The sequence below is a fragment of the Adiantum capillus-veneris genome, chromosome 3, assembly GCF_014529385.1.
Source record: "Adiantum capillus-veneris isolate H3 chromosome 3, ASM1452938v2, whole genome shotgun sequence".
Taxonomy (NCBI): Eukaryota; Viridiplantae; Streptophyta; class Polypodiopsida; order Polypodiales; family Pteridaceae; genus Adiantum; species Adiantum capillus-veneris.
This window is the reverse complement of record NC_140933.1, coordinates 138,946,008-138,962,775: the sequence shown is the minus strand read 5'-3', so window position 1 is coordinate 138,962,775 and position 16,768 is coordinate 138,946,008. Positions and strand designations below refer to the sequence as shown.

Here is a 16,768-nt window from a genome sequence, read left to right as displayed (position 1 = left end):
TACTGGAGATGGGTTTCGCCCTCAAAAAGACGCGTGGTCGTTCACTGAGTCGTATTTTTTAGAGCAGTAAGCCGAGAACTAAGCCTTTGCACGACCCCTTCGAGAGAGAGGCCAAGCGAATGTTCGTCTGAATGTTTGCGTTTTCCAGAGCGGTAACACGCTGGTCGAAACTTTGAAAAGTACTTGTAATCCATGTGTAGAGAGCATGCGTCAATGGAATTTGAACATTACCTGGCGCGTCGTCACCCTGCACATCCGAGCTGGAGGAATCCATGGCAAAGTGCGTGAAAAACTGGAAGTTTCACGGGAAACTGGGCCTTTTCTGCACATTTTGATCACGTAAAGTCGAACTCCGAAGAGCGTACACTACACGTCGGCGTACGCGTCCGAAGGCAAGCAGGTGATGGTGGGAACGCGGGAGTAGGAGCACGTGAGAGAGAGGAGCGGTGGGAGAGAAGCAGCAGAGCCAAAAAGTCTGTTTTTTGCAAACTTGTTAGACTCTGTAAGTGAGTTTTTAATAAACTGAGCTTTCATATTTCTTTAAAAAAAACTCAAAGTGTCCACGCCATTTAAAATAAAATGGCCACTCGGGAGAGTAAGATAATCAAGGCAGTGTGTTTTATAAAAAACAACGCAAGGCTTAAAAGCTGCCAACGTAAAAGGAAAACGGCGCTCGTAGAGAGAGAGAATCACGACGGGTGCCCAAGAGTAAGATTCAAGGCTTGTGCCCAACACACGAAGGCTATCCACCTCAGATGCCAGCATGTAAATGATTGTCCACGCTGGAAAATCAGCCAGCACTATTTCTATTAAACACTAACGTGACTCTCTGCCGAACACCAGAGAAACTCCCTGCTGAGTTCGAGACCCAAGCGGAGAGAGGTAGCGCTCTCTCTCTCTCTCTCTCTCTCTCTCCCATCGTAAAGGTAATCTCCCAGTTGTCTAATTAGGGTTCCTGGCAAAAATTAGGGTTTCTCTGGCAGAAATTAGGGTTTTCAGCCACGTCGGCACTTTGTGACATACCCCCTCTTGAAAGCATTGTAATCGCCCTCGATTACACCTGCAAAACAGACAGAGGCCATAAACCGTCTTAGCAGACACTGATTGTTAGTACCTACGTACTAGGAACACACATCTAGCACATGTACCAATCGACAGTCACATCATACGACATCACAGGACATCACTAGACATCACAGGACATTCAACATTCATTCGGATCTTAGACCATGATTAATAGGCGATGTAGCTAGCAATCGCATCTAGATACAGTCGGGATCTCATCGATGCCCGATTGACTAACCCCTATTGCAACCATGTCTATTCGAGATCAATTAGACAAATATGTTGCAGTCATTTCGTCTATCCGTTCCTGCACTTAAAAACAAGTCAAGAACAAATCAGTTTCATATTCAGGAATTCCATTTCATAAAGTCATACAGCAGAATACTGTCAGCACTCAGTATTATAGAAACAGGGGCCCGGGGACGTGGCCCGTTTTAGTACGGACGCAACGAGGGACACGAGGACGCGGGACGAGACGGGGGGATGCGACGGGCACGGGTCCCTCACATGGAACCAAGAGGGGACGCGACCCAGGACCCCACACTTACAAGCGGGACGTGGACAGGGGACCCCACACCCTTCTTTTAGGCTTTTCAGAGTCTTGAGCTATATGCAATGTCTCCCATCAGACTCTTCTAACCCACTCTTCACTTGTATATCATTACTTTTTCCCCTTTGAGTAAGATGATTGATCGTCACGTCAACATGTGCGGTGCGTGCTCGCTGCGTTCTTACCGCATGTTATATTTTGGTATTATGGAGTGCAAACCCCACTTTTTCTTTGCAATCTTGTGCTCCTAGTGTTGTCTAGTATAGAACAAGTGTTTTTCAACACGCGTCCCCTGACCCGTCCCCCGTCCCTTGTTTTGCCACGTCCCCGTCCCCGAGACCCGTCCCCGTCCCCATGTGCTATGCTCAGTATCCATGAAGCTCAAAGAGACATCAGTGACTCTAGTATCAAGATCGAGGCATCTGTTGACAAAGGAGCGGAGTAACTCCCCTCTTGTGCATCCCACTGCACCAGATCTCCGGCCAAGCTGAATTCTGGGTTCCATTTGAAGTAGACTATGCTAAACCAAAGATTCGAGGTAAAGTTTCACAATCTGAGGAGTATCTGCTAGGTCCTCCTCCTCCATCCACTTCGCATCCAATGCAGGATAGTTCTTGAACTTAACCAAGAACCGCCTTCGGACTTTACCTTTATTCTTCGTATCCTTATGTGCCAAAATCTGTTCAGGAACAAGGATCTCCTCGTTTTCTTCCACTTCGGGTTGCTCATCAGGCTCCCCATTATCAGGCACATCACCTTTAAAAGGTTTCAAGAGACTCACATGGAATGCATTGTGAATCCTCCAAGTGTCAGGCAGTTTCAGTCGGAAGCAGACATCATTGATCTTTTCAGAGATCTCGAAAGGTCCGTAGTATCGCATACTAAGCTTTGGAAAAAGCCTCTCCTTTACCTTCTTCTTTCTCACGCGTGTCTTCCCAAAACGTAAGAGCACCCAATCATCCTCCTTCAATTTCAAATCGCAACGATGGCGATCCGCTTCCTTTTTCTATCGTTCTTGAGATTTCTGCAAAGCGTCGCGGACCTTGGCAAAAGCCGTGTCTAAGTCGCGCGTATACTCATCCGCTTCACAAATCTTATCTTTCGTGCTTAGGAAGGGTGGAACCTTCGCAGCACCTTCAATAATCTCAAATGGCGCCTTCCCCACGAAGAGTGTATCGTGTGATTGTAGGCAAATTTGACCAAAGGTAGATACTTTTCCCATTGAATCTTCTAATCCGAGATATAAGACTTCAATAAATCTAAAACCACTGAATTGGCGATCTCAGATTGCCCGTCAAGAACGATGATGAGAACTCCAACCGCGTGCCAATGTTCTCCCAAATAGCCTTCCAAAACAAACTCATAAATCTGGGGTCCTAGTCGGAGACAATCGTCTCAGGCATGTCATGTAATCTTAAGATCTGGGCCACAAACACTCTCGCTAAGTGATCTGGCTTGACTGTTTTCTTCACGGGAATGAAATGAGCCTGCTTGCTAAATCTGTCAATAACAATCCAGATACCATCGTGACCACTCTGTGTTATCAAAAATAAAATCCATCGCAATACTTTCCCAGGGGCGGGTGGGTATGGGCAAAGGCTGTAACAATCCCTGTGCTTTATGCCTGTCAAACTTGACCTTCTGGCATACCAAGCAACTGCGCACAAACTCTCCCACATCCTTCTCGAGTCTCGGCCAAAAGAAGTATCTCTCTACTCCTTTCATGGTAATAGCGATGCAGCGGTGACCCGAAAAAGGTGGACAGTGGCATGCAGTCATAAACTTTTCCCTCAACGGTTGTGTAACTCACAACATGGTTTTTCTTATCAAGTAGCCATCCCGAATGGAATATCCCGCTACTGTCTCCCCATCCCGTATCCGAGTGAAAACGTCTGCAAAATCTGTATCTGTGGCATACTGGTCGACCATATCCTCGAAGCTCCTATGATCTATTGCGGAAATAGCCAGAACCAACGGCTTTCGAGACAAAGCATCTGCCACCACATTCTTCCATCCCTGCACATGGACAATTTGAATGTGAAACTGTGACAAGATGTTCGCCCACCGCATCTGCTTTTCCAAAAGTTGCTTCTCTGGCAAGAAGTAGCGCAAACTCTGATGGTCTGTAAAGACAGTAAAATCCGCTCTGAGTAGGTAGTGCCGCCACTGAGTAAGAGCATGGATAACCGCCAAAAGCTCTTTTTCATAAATCTGTGCTCTCATTTCCGGCCTTGAGAACAATCAGCTCTCGTAAGCAATGACATGGCCTTCTTGCATTAAGACCGCACCCAGACTACGACCACAAGCATCACAATATACTTCAAAATACTTCTGCAAGTCTGGCTGAGTCAAAACTGGTCCCGTAGTCAATTTCTCTTTCAAAGTCTGAAAGGCAGTCACCTCTGTGGGTCCCCACGAGAAAGAGACTCCTTTCTGTGTCAAGATATGCAAAGGGGAAGCAACCTCTGCAAACTTTCGAATGAACCGCCTGTAGTACGAACACAATCCCAAGAAGCTTCTAACTTCATGGACATTCTTCAAATCGGGCCAATCACAGATAGTCTCTATCTTGGCCGGATCTATTTGCACTCCCGCTACTGAGACAATGTGTCCCAAAAAGTGTATCTCTGGTAGGAGAAATTCACTTTTCTTTGCATTAATCACTAACTTGTGATCTCGTAATGCCTGAAAGACCTGAAGCAGATGATCTCTATGTTTTGCCTCGTTCTTGGAGAAAACAATGATATCGTCAAAGAAAGTGCCAACAAATAGCATGTACTCTCAAAAAATCCTGTCCATTATCCGGTTAAATGTCGAGGGAGCATTAGTTAAGCCAAAAGGCATCACCAAAAACTCAAATAATCCAAAAGTCGTTCGGAGCGCCGTCTTGTAGACGTCTCCCGGTGCGATTCTAATCTGATGATATCCACTCTTCAAATCAATCCTGCTAAAGCACGAGGATCCCTGTAATCTGTCGAGTATATCATCGACCCTAGGAATTGGAAATCTGTTCTTGATGGTGATTTTGTTGAGAGCTCTATAATCGATGCACATTCTCCAAGAGCCGTCTTTCTTCAAAACCAACAACACTGAAGAGCAATACGGTGAAGTACTAGGCTGGACAAGACCTTTTTCCAAGAGGTCTTTCACTTGGTTCATAATCTCTTCATTCTGTGCTCGGCTCACACGGTAAGGTGGCCGGTTCGGTGGTGTGCTTCCAAGTATCAGATCAATGATATGATCTTCAGAACAACAGGTCGTAACTCGCTTGGTAGGCCCTCTGAGAAGCAATCGGCGTGAGAGTGGAAAAAATCTTGGCGTTCTTTATCAAGTTTAGACATATTTGTCCTATCCTCATTACTCAACTCTTTCATAAAGATCGAGTAAACAAACAGACTAGATTTCATTAATTTAGAAATGGCCGAAGCCGATACAATAGGGACAAACTCACCCTTCAGTTTAATGTCAAGTACAATGGTTTTTCCCTTCTCTGTAGTCAATGTCGCTTTCCTCGCCCGATAATCGACCAGGGCGTTGTACTTGGGGTACCACGGAATTCCCAAGAGAACACAACCTTCCAAAGGCATTATGTAAAAGTCCTCATGCCCCAAATACCCCTGACAATGCAACCGAAGTTTGCCAATGACGTGTGTAATGGCTGCGTCCCTGCCGGGTGCCGCTAGAACATATTCCGCAAGTGGTCCCATGATCCATCTGATCGGGTGTGATCTCGAGCCGCCTCGCCAATTCCGGTGAAATGAAGATGGCCTTGGCTCCTCCATCAAAGAAGATCAGGGCCTCTTGGTCTTTCACTTTGCCCCAAGCTCGGTAAAGTTCTGTACTCTCGTCCATTGTGTTGGGATCGGTACCTACACAATCTCGAACCAATCCTGTTTTCATCTTGCCTTTTCTTCCACGTTCCTCAGCTACTCTCGAACTCTCAGGCCTTTCGTCGTCCTTCTCATTCTATCCTTTTTGTGCCTTTTTAAGGCACTTCGCGGAGATATGTCCATGTTCCCCACACCCAAAGCACTTCCCCTCCCAGATGAAGGGAGCTCTCTCCTAAGGAGTAAGCTTGGGTAGTGGATCCTTCTTTTCTGGGTTGCTCTTTCTCTTTGTACTTTCATTTGCTGAAGTCTGTTCAGCTTGTTGTGTCATGACCTCATCGACGGGGTAGGTCAGACTGCCAGAATGAATGGCAAAACCCCGTTTCGCATGACTCGTCGACTCCTGAACAGAAGCTGACTTTTGTTCCAAGCAGTGATCCGGATCTCTATAGGTAGACCCAAGGTAAACCGCTCAATCTGTTCTCTGAACGAGATCTTCTTGAATGAAGAGGCGGGTAGAAAAGAGCTCCAGAATCTCTCGCAATAAGCGTCTACTGTATCTTTCTTGGTCATCTGAAGATGGTTCCAAGCAGCTCGTATATCGCGTTCATACTCTTGAGTCAGCCAAGAAGAAATAAAAAGCTTCTTAAATTTCAATCATTTAGCTGGCACAGTCTTGTTTAAAAGGAGGGTGGATGGAAAGAGAAAGAGAGAGCTGAATATCTTATTGTCGACACAGAACGCGAGAGACAGAGAGAGAGATTGGCGGAGACTAGAGGGAGCGTTGTGAGAGTGAGTGTGTGAGTGTGTGTGAGTGATGGTCTATTTGTGCCGCCAAAGAGGGTGGTGGCCCAAGGTGGTAGCGCCAAGCAAGAGGGGGAGGGGGGAGAGGGTGGTGGCCTATTTGTGAGCGCAAGGAGGTGGCAGCATAGTTACATGTTCATGCTGCTACCATCAATTAAGTTACCCTCTATGTTCTCAAAGTAATCTCACAAAAATTCTCACTCTAATTTTCTTAATTCCGCTATTCGCAAAGTTCATAGGCCATCCCCATTACACTGGTATGAAAGCATTTGGTTTCTCTTTCTTGCTTAAAAAGAGAGGTCCTTAAGTAGCCTTTTAATGGTTGATTTTGGTAATTATATTAGGGTACGTGGGATTGGGATCTATTATTGGTTTTGTTGAGCCTACTATGTGAGATATGGTGCACACTTGGGGAGCTTTGGTCTTAATAATGGGGTCTTTTTAGACTTGCCTATGGATTTACCATTATTGCTCCATAAGAAGTCCGAAAGGAGCTATCCCTCGACAATTCTCCTATGTTAGACCCACCCGACAACTCTCTATAATTAACCAATTCGAGCCGTGGGTGTTGATACTTAAGTGCTTATTTTCAAAAGCTAAGAGGATTAGCAACTACGGTTTTGAGTTGCCAAAGAATACACTAAGTAAACACATAAGTATAATTACCATGGCTGAAAATAACCAAGAGAGTAGAATGAACATTGATAGCTTTGATTTTTCACATGAAGGTGCTAATGATGATGCCCCCATGTTTCTCAATTATCTTGCTACTAGGTTGTATCAAGCTATGGGAAACCCTACTTTACAAGCAGAAGTTACCTAACAACTTCGTGCTTATGGGATTTCTCTTCCTCTCCAAGAGGAGAGAGAGTTTAGGAGGCCTCTTGATGAGACTCCCAAAAGAAAACTCTCTCCCATACGAGAGGAGGAATCCAAAGAACAAGAAATTAATGAATCCTAAAGTTCCTCTGAAGATGCGGCTCCACGAAGAAGGTGGTCTAGATGATTGCCAACTCCTCCCATGAGAAAACGGTCAACACTCAATCCTTCTCCTCGTCACTTCAAAAGGGAAGAGAGGAAAAAAGGGAAGAAAAGGTCAAGAAAGAGGTCACCCTCTTCTCCTTCTTCTTCACCTTCCTCCTCTCCCAACGAAAGCTATGGCTATTCTCCTAGAGAATACAAGAGGGGAGGACATTGCAAATCGTACCCTGCATGGCGAAGATCCCAAAAGCCCAAGAAATTCAAAGGGGGAGGAAAGAGTATCTCTTTTCTCACCTATGATGGCACCTTTGGTGCCATCAACAAAGTATTGGCCTTCATCCAACAATTTGATGAGACCTTTGGAGACGAGGGCTTCACGAAGTTCTCCAAGTTACAGCATGTAGCTATGCACTTCTAGAAGCCTCCTCGTCAATGATGGGCTAGCCTTTGTGGAAACAACAAGGCCCCAAAGACATGGAAAACTCTACAAGTTTCCATCATGAAGCAATTCCTTGCAATTGTGGCAAAGGACAAAGTGCTTAGCAAATGGTGGAGCTTGAAGCTTCTCTTCTATGAGTCTATCCACAAATATGTAGACAAGTTTTGGGATTTACATCTCAAAGCTATAGTCTTTCAAAGGATAGACTTTGCCGAACAAAAGCAACAATTTTGTGCAGGATTACATAAAGAAATGGCTGAGTATGTCAACTCACAACGGCCTAGGACTATCACCAAAGTCATCCACCACATTGTGGTTGCTTCAAGAATCAATTTCCAACAAGGGATGAGAAGAAATTTCAAGCCCATGGAAAAAAAGGATCGAAATGAAGCTAAAGGGAAGAGCAATGCTCAAAACTCTTCCCAAGGAAACACAAACACCAACAACAACAAGGCCAAGGATAAAGGAGCTTACAAAGGTAAAAATAAGCTCTCTCTCAAAGAATTAGAGGCCTTTCGTAAAGACCTCAAATACTTTTAAGTGTGGAGAGCAAGGACATTATTATCGTTCCTGCCCCAAAAGAAATGTACACAATGACACTACTAGGGCTTCCATGGTTGAAGCTCCAAAAGACGATACTCATTGCAAAGGTGCATTCCTCTCCTATGCTTGGGGATAGGTAAGGGAACATGATGCCTTCATCTTGTTCAATCATGGCTCTACTCACAACTTCATATCAACAGAGTTGGCCACCAAGTTGGGCATTCAAGTTTTTGAGATGAGAGATACTGTAACTGCTGACATAGCTTTCAAGGGACGACAAGCCTCCATTACTCCCTTGATTGGGAAGTTGAGACTTCATGTCCAAAGCTACGTCAACAAAGAATACTTTTTTATCTCTCCTCTCCAACATGAGGATGTTATCCTAAGGGCACCATGGTTAAACCGCATGGCTGCCAACATGAAGTTCCCTGAAAGGAGAATCTATTTCACCTACAAGGAGAAGAGCATACACATAGATGCTAATGATTTGGGGAACACCATATCCCTGGTAAATATGCTTGCTTTTAATAAGTTCCAAGGTTTGGCCTGACAAATGCTCCAGCCGCATTCAAACTCACGATGGACAAAAAACTTCAAGCCACTCAAATTCTCTTGAGAAGTACAAGAGACACCTCCAGGTAATCTTTCAAGTTTTGTGAGAGAATAAGCTTTTCATTAATCAAAAGAACAGTGAATTTTTCCTACAAGAGATTCAATATTTAGGTCACTATCTCTCAAGATGGTATATGTATGAATCCATCAAAGTTGGGGGTAAAAAAAGCATGGCATAATCCAAGGAATATACATGAGCTAAGAAGCTTTATTGGTATGTGTGCATACTATAGATGCTTTATAGCAAAAGTCTCTCAAATAGCATGACCATTGCATGACTTAACAAGGAAGAACTTTAAGTACTTATGGATTGCTAAAAAACAAAGTGCTTTTGAAAAGTTGAAAGAGAAGCTTACCTCCCAACCCAGTCCTTATGCTTCTGGATCTCTCAAAGCCATTTGAGGTTCAATGTGATGTTTGTGGTGATTGCCTTGGAGCATTTTTGCTTCAAGAAGGGCATGCCATAGTATATGAGAGCCGAAGGCTCAATGCCAATGAACGGGTCTTGGGCATTTACAAAAAAGAGCTTTTAGCTATTCTACATGTCCTAGACACATGGAAGCACTATCTCTTGGGGTCTCCATTCATCCCACGAATTGATCACAAAGCCTCAAGAACTTCATGATGCAAACCAAGATTTCCAACAAACAAATGAGGTGGACAAATTTTCTTCCGCAATTAAATTTCATATTGCTCACATTGCTAGCAAGCACAATCAAGTGGTCGATGCACTTTCATAATAGCCAAGGGTAAATGTGGTGTCTATAGCAACTCACAATGATCTATCTTTTATGGTATATGAGTATGCTATTGACCGCGACTTTAATTACGTAACTACAGCCTTTGTATTAGGGAAGAAAAAAAAGAACCATTCACCTTGGAGGATGGTTATCTTTCAAATGGTAATAGGCTACGTGTTACTCACCAATACAATAAGAATTTCATGTATGAATCCCATGCTTCTCCCTATGAGGGGCAAAGAGGGATTCCATAATCTACTATTCAAAGAGTAGAAATGTATTTTTGTTGGTCTACCATGAAAAGTTAACATACAAGAGTATGTTTCAAAATGTGTGGTATACCAAAAATTGAAATTTGATCGAGGGAAGAAACTTGGATTGTTTCAGATAACAGGCTTAGCAAGAAAACACACTCTATGCCTGTCAAAAGGACGGTTAAGGCACATAATACGGCAACCCTCTTTAGATCTCAAATTTTCAAGTATCATGGACTGCCAACATCCATAGTGTCGGACAAAGATCTTAGAATGACCAATAATTTCTAGAAAGGTCTCTTTGAAAATCTAAGAAGTAGATTAAATTTCTCTTTTGGCCTATCATCCACAAACGGATGACCAAAGTGAAATAACTAATCTAACGATCTATGTCATAGAAGTAGATCAATGTTCTCAATGAGAGAAGTAGCTACCTCTTATAGAGTATGCGTACAATGACATTGTACATACTTCTATGGGAAAGCACCTTTCGACGTTAAAGAGGGAAGATCCAAAAGTCCCTTAGTACTTAAAGTATATGGGAAGATCTTCGCTGCTGATGAATATAGCCAAAACTCACAAGAATCTTTTCCAAATATTAAAAAGGTTATATCAATCTTGAAGCAAAGGCAAATAGGGCTGCTGCTAATAAGCACAAAAGAGCCTTAGCCTTTAAGGAAAATGATTAGGTCTTGCTAAATTTTCTTAAGGCTCGTCTAAGGCATACTATGGTCAAGAATCCTCCGAGCCACCAAGAGTATTATGCTAAACTAGCAAAAAGATACTATGGTCCTTTATTTTAAAATTATTAAGCCAATCAATGAGATGGCTTATTAGTTAAAGTTGCCCAACCATTGGCTCATTCACAATGCTAACCATGTGAGCCTACTCAAGCCTTACAAAGGAGAGCCACCAAAAGAACCAATAATGGAGGACTCGCCAGAGATCGAAGACAAGGTACTAAGAAACAGTAAGATTATCCAATGATATCTTGTTAACTTTAAGAATTAACCTTTTAAATATGCAAAAAGGATGCAAGGAACTTAGCTTAAGGATAATATGAACCTTGTCAATGCTTACAATGCTACACTAGAGTAAGCAAATGAAAATGCATTTTAAATGAACAATGTTTTCATATCATGAGACTCATTCTCTTTCTTTTAGTGTGCACAAAATTTAAGAAGTATGCATGCTTATGATCATGTTTGTGGTGACGATGTCTCTCAAACACCGATTAGAACTTGTCATTCTACTTTGGAAGTATGATATGGACTAAAGAGCATGCATACTTGTGGCAGCTAAGTCTCCCGAGCACCAAATGGATTAGTCATCCATTCTGGAATGATGTCGTAGGGTAAAAAGGGATCCTCTACCTGCTAAGAAACATGGACTAATGATTAGGCTTCATCTTCTCTACCTCATACTAAAGGACGACTATGATTTCAAGAGAGAAGTAATGTCATAAAATATAATACCTAACTTTACCCAATGATTTTCTCATATTAAACTGATCACTTAATATGGGAAGATAAAAGGGGAGCAAGAGTTAGTTAGGATATATATATGTGCTTCTAAACCTATCTTAATAGAGGACCAAAACAAGAAATGAGTTGCATCTCAATAGGGTCACCTTAAGAATAGGGACCAAGAGGAGAGATGGTTACATCTCAATAAGGGTCCAAAAGGAGGTAGTCTATCAAAGAGCAACGTGCATCTAATGGAGCTAAAAGACCTTAGGGTTAGCTTCATTAAAGACCTCCAAAAGGTTGCGCCTACAGAGTCGAAGGCCCGGCTTGTTGGGCTTGTCGGGTGCTTAGGCTATGTGAGTGCCCAACCTCCACTCAATGCCTTGGTTGCGCCTACACAGTCGAAGGCCCAGCTTATTGGGCTTGTCGGGTGCTTAGGCTATGTGTTGAGACAAGGGTCCTACCCCAAGGGGAACTGAGAGTTTAGGGGCTATATATAGGAAGAACCTATATACGACAGTTGGGAGGTGATTCACCCGACTCTAGCCTACAGATTTAGAGATGAGTTTCCCTCGAATTTTCCTACGCCCCCACTTGAAAGATCCGCCCTTTGAGTTGCTCAAATTCGTCCTACGCTTGCACGATCAGAGGAGTAACTTTGTGCTTCGCCTCTGCTTTGCAACCTCTTCTCCCTTTGCCTGATTCTTTGTTTTTTCTGTTTTGTCATTCATTTTTTCCTTGTGTAGCTCTCTATGTGCACGTGTGGGCATGCGCATGTGCATGTGGCTCTCTATGTGGGCGGGTGCGCGTGTTTTTATCAAAACTTGCTTTTGGGGGTGTGAGTTCTTGGGTTGGGTGTGTGTGTTGTGCGAATGCATGGAGCATATTTTGACAACGGTTTTTGTTTTGTGTGTTTGCGTCTGTTTTTCCTTTCTGCTTTGTTTTCTTTTGATTGCGCTCTGCTCGGTCGGTGTGTGTTTCTTTTCTTTTTGGTTTGTTTTGTTTTGATTGTGGTTCGCATGCTTAGTGTGTGTCTTTTGCAAGGGGTTTGTTTATTCCTATCTTTTTGGTTTGTTTTGTTTTGATTGTGGTTTGCATGTTTAGAGTGTGTCTTTTCCATGGGGTTTGTTTTCTCCTCTCTCTACCAGCTTTTATCTTCCAGTTAACCCTAGATTCTCTTTACTATCTCCTATTTTGCAATTGGATACCTTCAAGTTAACCCTGGATTCCCTTTACTGTCTCCTAGGGGTGAAAGCCTTGGCATTAAAAAATTACATGAGGCACTTTCAGCAAGTAAAATGTCCTCCGCATTGCAACAGTCCTGTGCTGCTCAAGTTCACTGTTCCTGTTGGATCTTCCTTTTGAGCTCTCTTTGCAGATCATACAGTGGTGCCAATGGCTTCTTCCCTCTCATCTTGCTACCCCTTTCCTGTTCTTCCTTAGCTCCATGGTTGCAGATGGTACTAATTGGTGGATTTCGGCCCAACTGCTTTTGAGCAGCCAAGTTAAATTATTGCAGGCTGCCGGTGCCTTTATGTTCCTCTTGGGAGTTCTTTTACTATAGATAAAGAGAGTACTTTTGCTACGGAGTGTCTATCTTTCAGAGGCAACTGTCATCCTCTCTCCTTCCTAGGTGGCCGAGGCACTTTTTGCTCTATTATAGGAGAGGTCTTTTACCCTGGCCTTTTCAGTTTCTATCAAAACTTTGATAGTACATGCCCATGCGGCTCAGTTTGAGCCAGTTTATCCTGTTCTTTGCCTTTGGGCTTGATATGTAAACAGATTTTTACTTGCCCTTAGAATCAGGAAAATTTGGGCATTTTGAGGGATGTTCAAAAATTCCAAGTAATAAAAATCAGCTCCTTTTTATTGTGAGAGAGAGAGAGAGAGAGAGAGAGAGAGAGAGAGAGAGAGAGAGAGAGAGAGAGAGTCTAGTCTCTTCTCCTGTATATAGGTATCTGTTCAAGATGATGCAATGCTGAAAACCACATGCTGGAAGGACCATACCAGCCTTAGCTGCTTCTGCAGCCAGCTCTTCATCTAAGCCCATGCTCGATCCAGCACCAAGAACTACTTGCCCATATGCACTTTCCTCCACCTCTTTCTGGCCAACAAAACTTATTCTTTTGGCCCGTTCTGATCCCAATTTTTGAATTAAAGACCTGCTTTAACAGCAACATAAGTTGCACAATTAGCTGTTGCAGATTACTGATAGCTGATAGAGCTTATCCAAACCTCTTTTATTAGCAATTAAGGAGAATATTACAAATCATTGTCTCATGGCAATACAAAACATTGCTTTTGTGTGTGCCTCATTAATCAATCATGCCAAACAAGCTAAAGCAGCACAAAAGAGAATAGGTTCAATTCCATACAAGTTACATCACCATTAAAATAGATGACTACAGCAATCATGGATATGCCGTCTTGATTTTAAGAAAAACCTTGATTGATCTTCTTCTTGCACTCCTACCTTCCTTGGGATACTGCAATTTGACAAAAATGGCAAAACAAATGGGAGGATACCCATGGGTGAACGTGCACACAGAGAGAGAGAGAGAGAGAGAGAAAAAGGGGGGGGGGGGGGGGGGGGGGCGGGGCTTGCTATTGTTCTTTGATGTCTACAGAAGGTCAAAATGACCAATAAGACCAAGAACTACGATCATATGATAAACGACATCACAAATAAACTTTAAGCAATAAAACCAAGCCTGATGGCAAACTACTAACAGTCAGGAAATAAAACTTAATGTTGGTAGACATGGGGGCAGTACCAAGTTCCGACATGATGATGAAGGCACACCACATGATCATTTTTGGAATCAAAGCATAAATGGATAGGTACAAACTGGACAGGGTCTAGTAAGTACATTTCACATGGAGGGATGCAAACTAGACAAGGTATCAAAGCTCGAGCAACCAGTGTGGAAGGAGAAGTGACCATGCCATAAACGTCTAAATAGGTCCCCACAACATATTATGAATCTCCTTTATGATGATGTGGCAAACGTTGGCGAATGGCATGGCAATGTAGATGTCTACATGTTGCCATGGTGCTGACTTGGCAAGATCCCACGTGTGGCCAGAGCCAGATGAATAACCCGAAGTGGAGGAAAGGGAGGAGATACTCGTTCCAGAACAGATATTGGCACATGATAGAAAGATTAAAGGTAAAGTGATTAGGCGGTTCTTGGTTAAATTCAAGAACTGTCTTGCATTGGATGCGAAGTGGATGGAAGAGGAGGACCTAGCAGATACTCCTCAAATTTTGAAACTTTACCTTGAAGCATTCGGTTTAGCATAGTCTACTCTGATAGAACCCCGATTTCAACATGGGTGAATCTAGTGCAGCGGGCTTTTGCACAAGAGGGGAGTCACTCCACTCCTTTGTCAACAGATTACTCCCGATTTTGATATAGAGTCACCGATGTCCCTTTGGGTTTCAGGGATACTGCTGGGCTGACAGTATTTTGCTGTATGACTTTATGAATTGGAATTCCCGAAAATGAAACTGATTAATTTGTATTTTGACATGTTTGAGTGCAAGAATTGAAGAACGAAAGGACTGCAGCATTTCGGTCTCATAAATCTCTATAAACATGATTGCAATAAGGATTAGTTAATCGGGCATCTCTGAGGTCCCCAACTAGATCTAGATGTGATTACTAAATATATTGCCAATTAATCATGGTCTGAGATTTGGAATGAATTTGAATGTGATTTGTCATGTGATGTCAAGTGATGTCATGTGATGTCCGGTGATGTGACTCTCGAATTGTACAAGTGCTAGATGTGTCGTGTCTAGTGCCTCAGTACTAACAGTCAGTGCCTACTAAGACATTTTATGGCCTCTGTCTGTTTTGAAAGCGTAATCGAGGACGATTACCATTCTTTCAAGAGGGGGTATGTCACAAACTGGTGACGTGGTGGCCCCCAGACAAACTCACACACCCTGATGATGTGACTGGCCCCGGGATATTGCGCCGACAGGCTGACGTGCCACTGTATGGACAGCCGGAAATTACATTGACATGCTGACGTGGCAGCGTACGGACGTCCGTGAATTCCGTTGAAAGCTGTACGGATTTCCGTAAATTGCGTTGGCTGGTTTTAGCAGCTTTTGGAAGACCAATTGCTTCTGGGGAACTTTGCTTTTTATTGTAAAAGATTTTAGGGCTCTGCTTTTGGGCATCCCTTGTACCAATAAATAAGTGGGCTAGGCCTCATTACTTAGAGCATCTGGACGCAGAGTCTGAGAGTGAGCGCCTGCCTACTTTCTTGTACTTTGAACACAGATTAATATAAAAAGAAATACCAGAAGGGGCGCCAGTCTTTGGGGCCAATACCTGTGGGCATGGAACTACGCCTGGCCATGTCGTCTTTGTGAATTGTTTTGAAGTGAATCTTTGTTGTGTCGCGGTAGCATCTTGACTTGGGGTGTCCAAGTTTTGTTACACAAAGAGAGAGAGAGAGAGAGAGAGAGAGAGAGAGAGAGAGAGAGAGAGAGAGAGATGTTCTGAAACATCCTGTCAATCTTGATCTGGTAACCTCTCCTCGAGAGGTCTGTCTGAGAATCTCCTCCATGATGATGTGGCCACGTTGGCCAATGGCATGGCAATGCAGACGTTGACATGTTGCCATGGTACTGATGTGGCAAGATCCTGTGTGTGGACAGAGAAAGAGAGAAACAACAGGGTGAAAAGAGATCGTTTAACCAAAAGAGGGGAGAGAGAGAGAGAGAGAGAGAGAGAGAGAGAGAGAGCTGCTCTGAAACATCCTCTCAATCTTGATCTGGTAACCTCTCCTCGAGAGCTGCTGACTCTGACCCTTCTAACTTCTAAGCTAAATCATGCTATCTTGCGGGGTCCTTCAGCTATGCACAACTCTGTTGGGTCTGTTGTGGCATGGCCGTTCCCTCCTGCACCTAGTCTCTCTCTCGTCTCCCTCTAGGGCAATTCCTCACTAGATGCCCCATCACATGACATCTAAGGCACTAGTTCAATCTGCCATAACCAAAATCCTCTACGAATGTAGCTCTCCTTTCCATTCAAAAGTGGCCTGTCTTTTCGAAATGCGAATCAAAGCTTTGGATAGCAGGATATGATCAGTTGAAGATTTTTCGGGTGCCGGGTGTGTGCTCATTTGACCGCATTGGAGGGTGTGCCGTTTGGCAATTTTTTGGCCTCGCCAAGATTCTCAGTAATAGGGTGAGTTATATGGAGCTAGCACAAATCAACTACATGTCAATTGGATGCTTGGTCGGCCGGATACAGAAAGATGGAGTTGGGGGCCGTGGGCAGTAAAAGGTATGCGGGTGATTTTCTTAGTTTTGATGGTCTCGGATAGCGGGCTCAAAGAAGTCAAAAGCCGGTAGAAATTGCATAGAATGGAGCCAGGGATACGGGCTTGGGACATGGCTTTACAGCTCTGGAGTGGAATCTGTCAACAGAGAATGGGAGTGGGGCTAAGTTGGCACCCCAAGAGGGG

The 16,768-nt window shown here is 43.5% G+C and overlaps 1 protein-coding gene across 2 annotated transcripts in view; it reads right to left on the bottom strand.

Moving 5' to 3' along the window:
• LOC147461804 (Haloacid dehalogenase-like hydrolase (HAD) superfamily protein) overlaps positions 1–16,768 on the bottom strand; it is a 133,007-nt gene that overhangs the window by 51,998 nt on the left and 64,241 nt on the right. For both annotated transcript variants that reach the window (XM_086509251.1, XM_086509252.1), the window contains exon 8: positions 13,289–13,443. In XM_086509251.1, the coding sequence (XP_086365377.1) occupies positions 13,289–13,443 (155 nt within the window). The remainder of the gene's footprint in view (positions 1–13,288; positions 13,444–16,768) is intronic.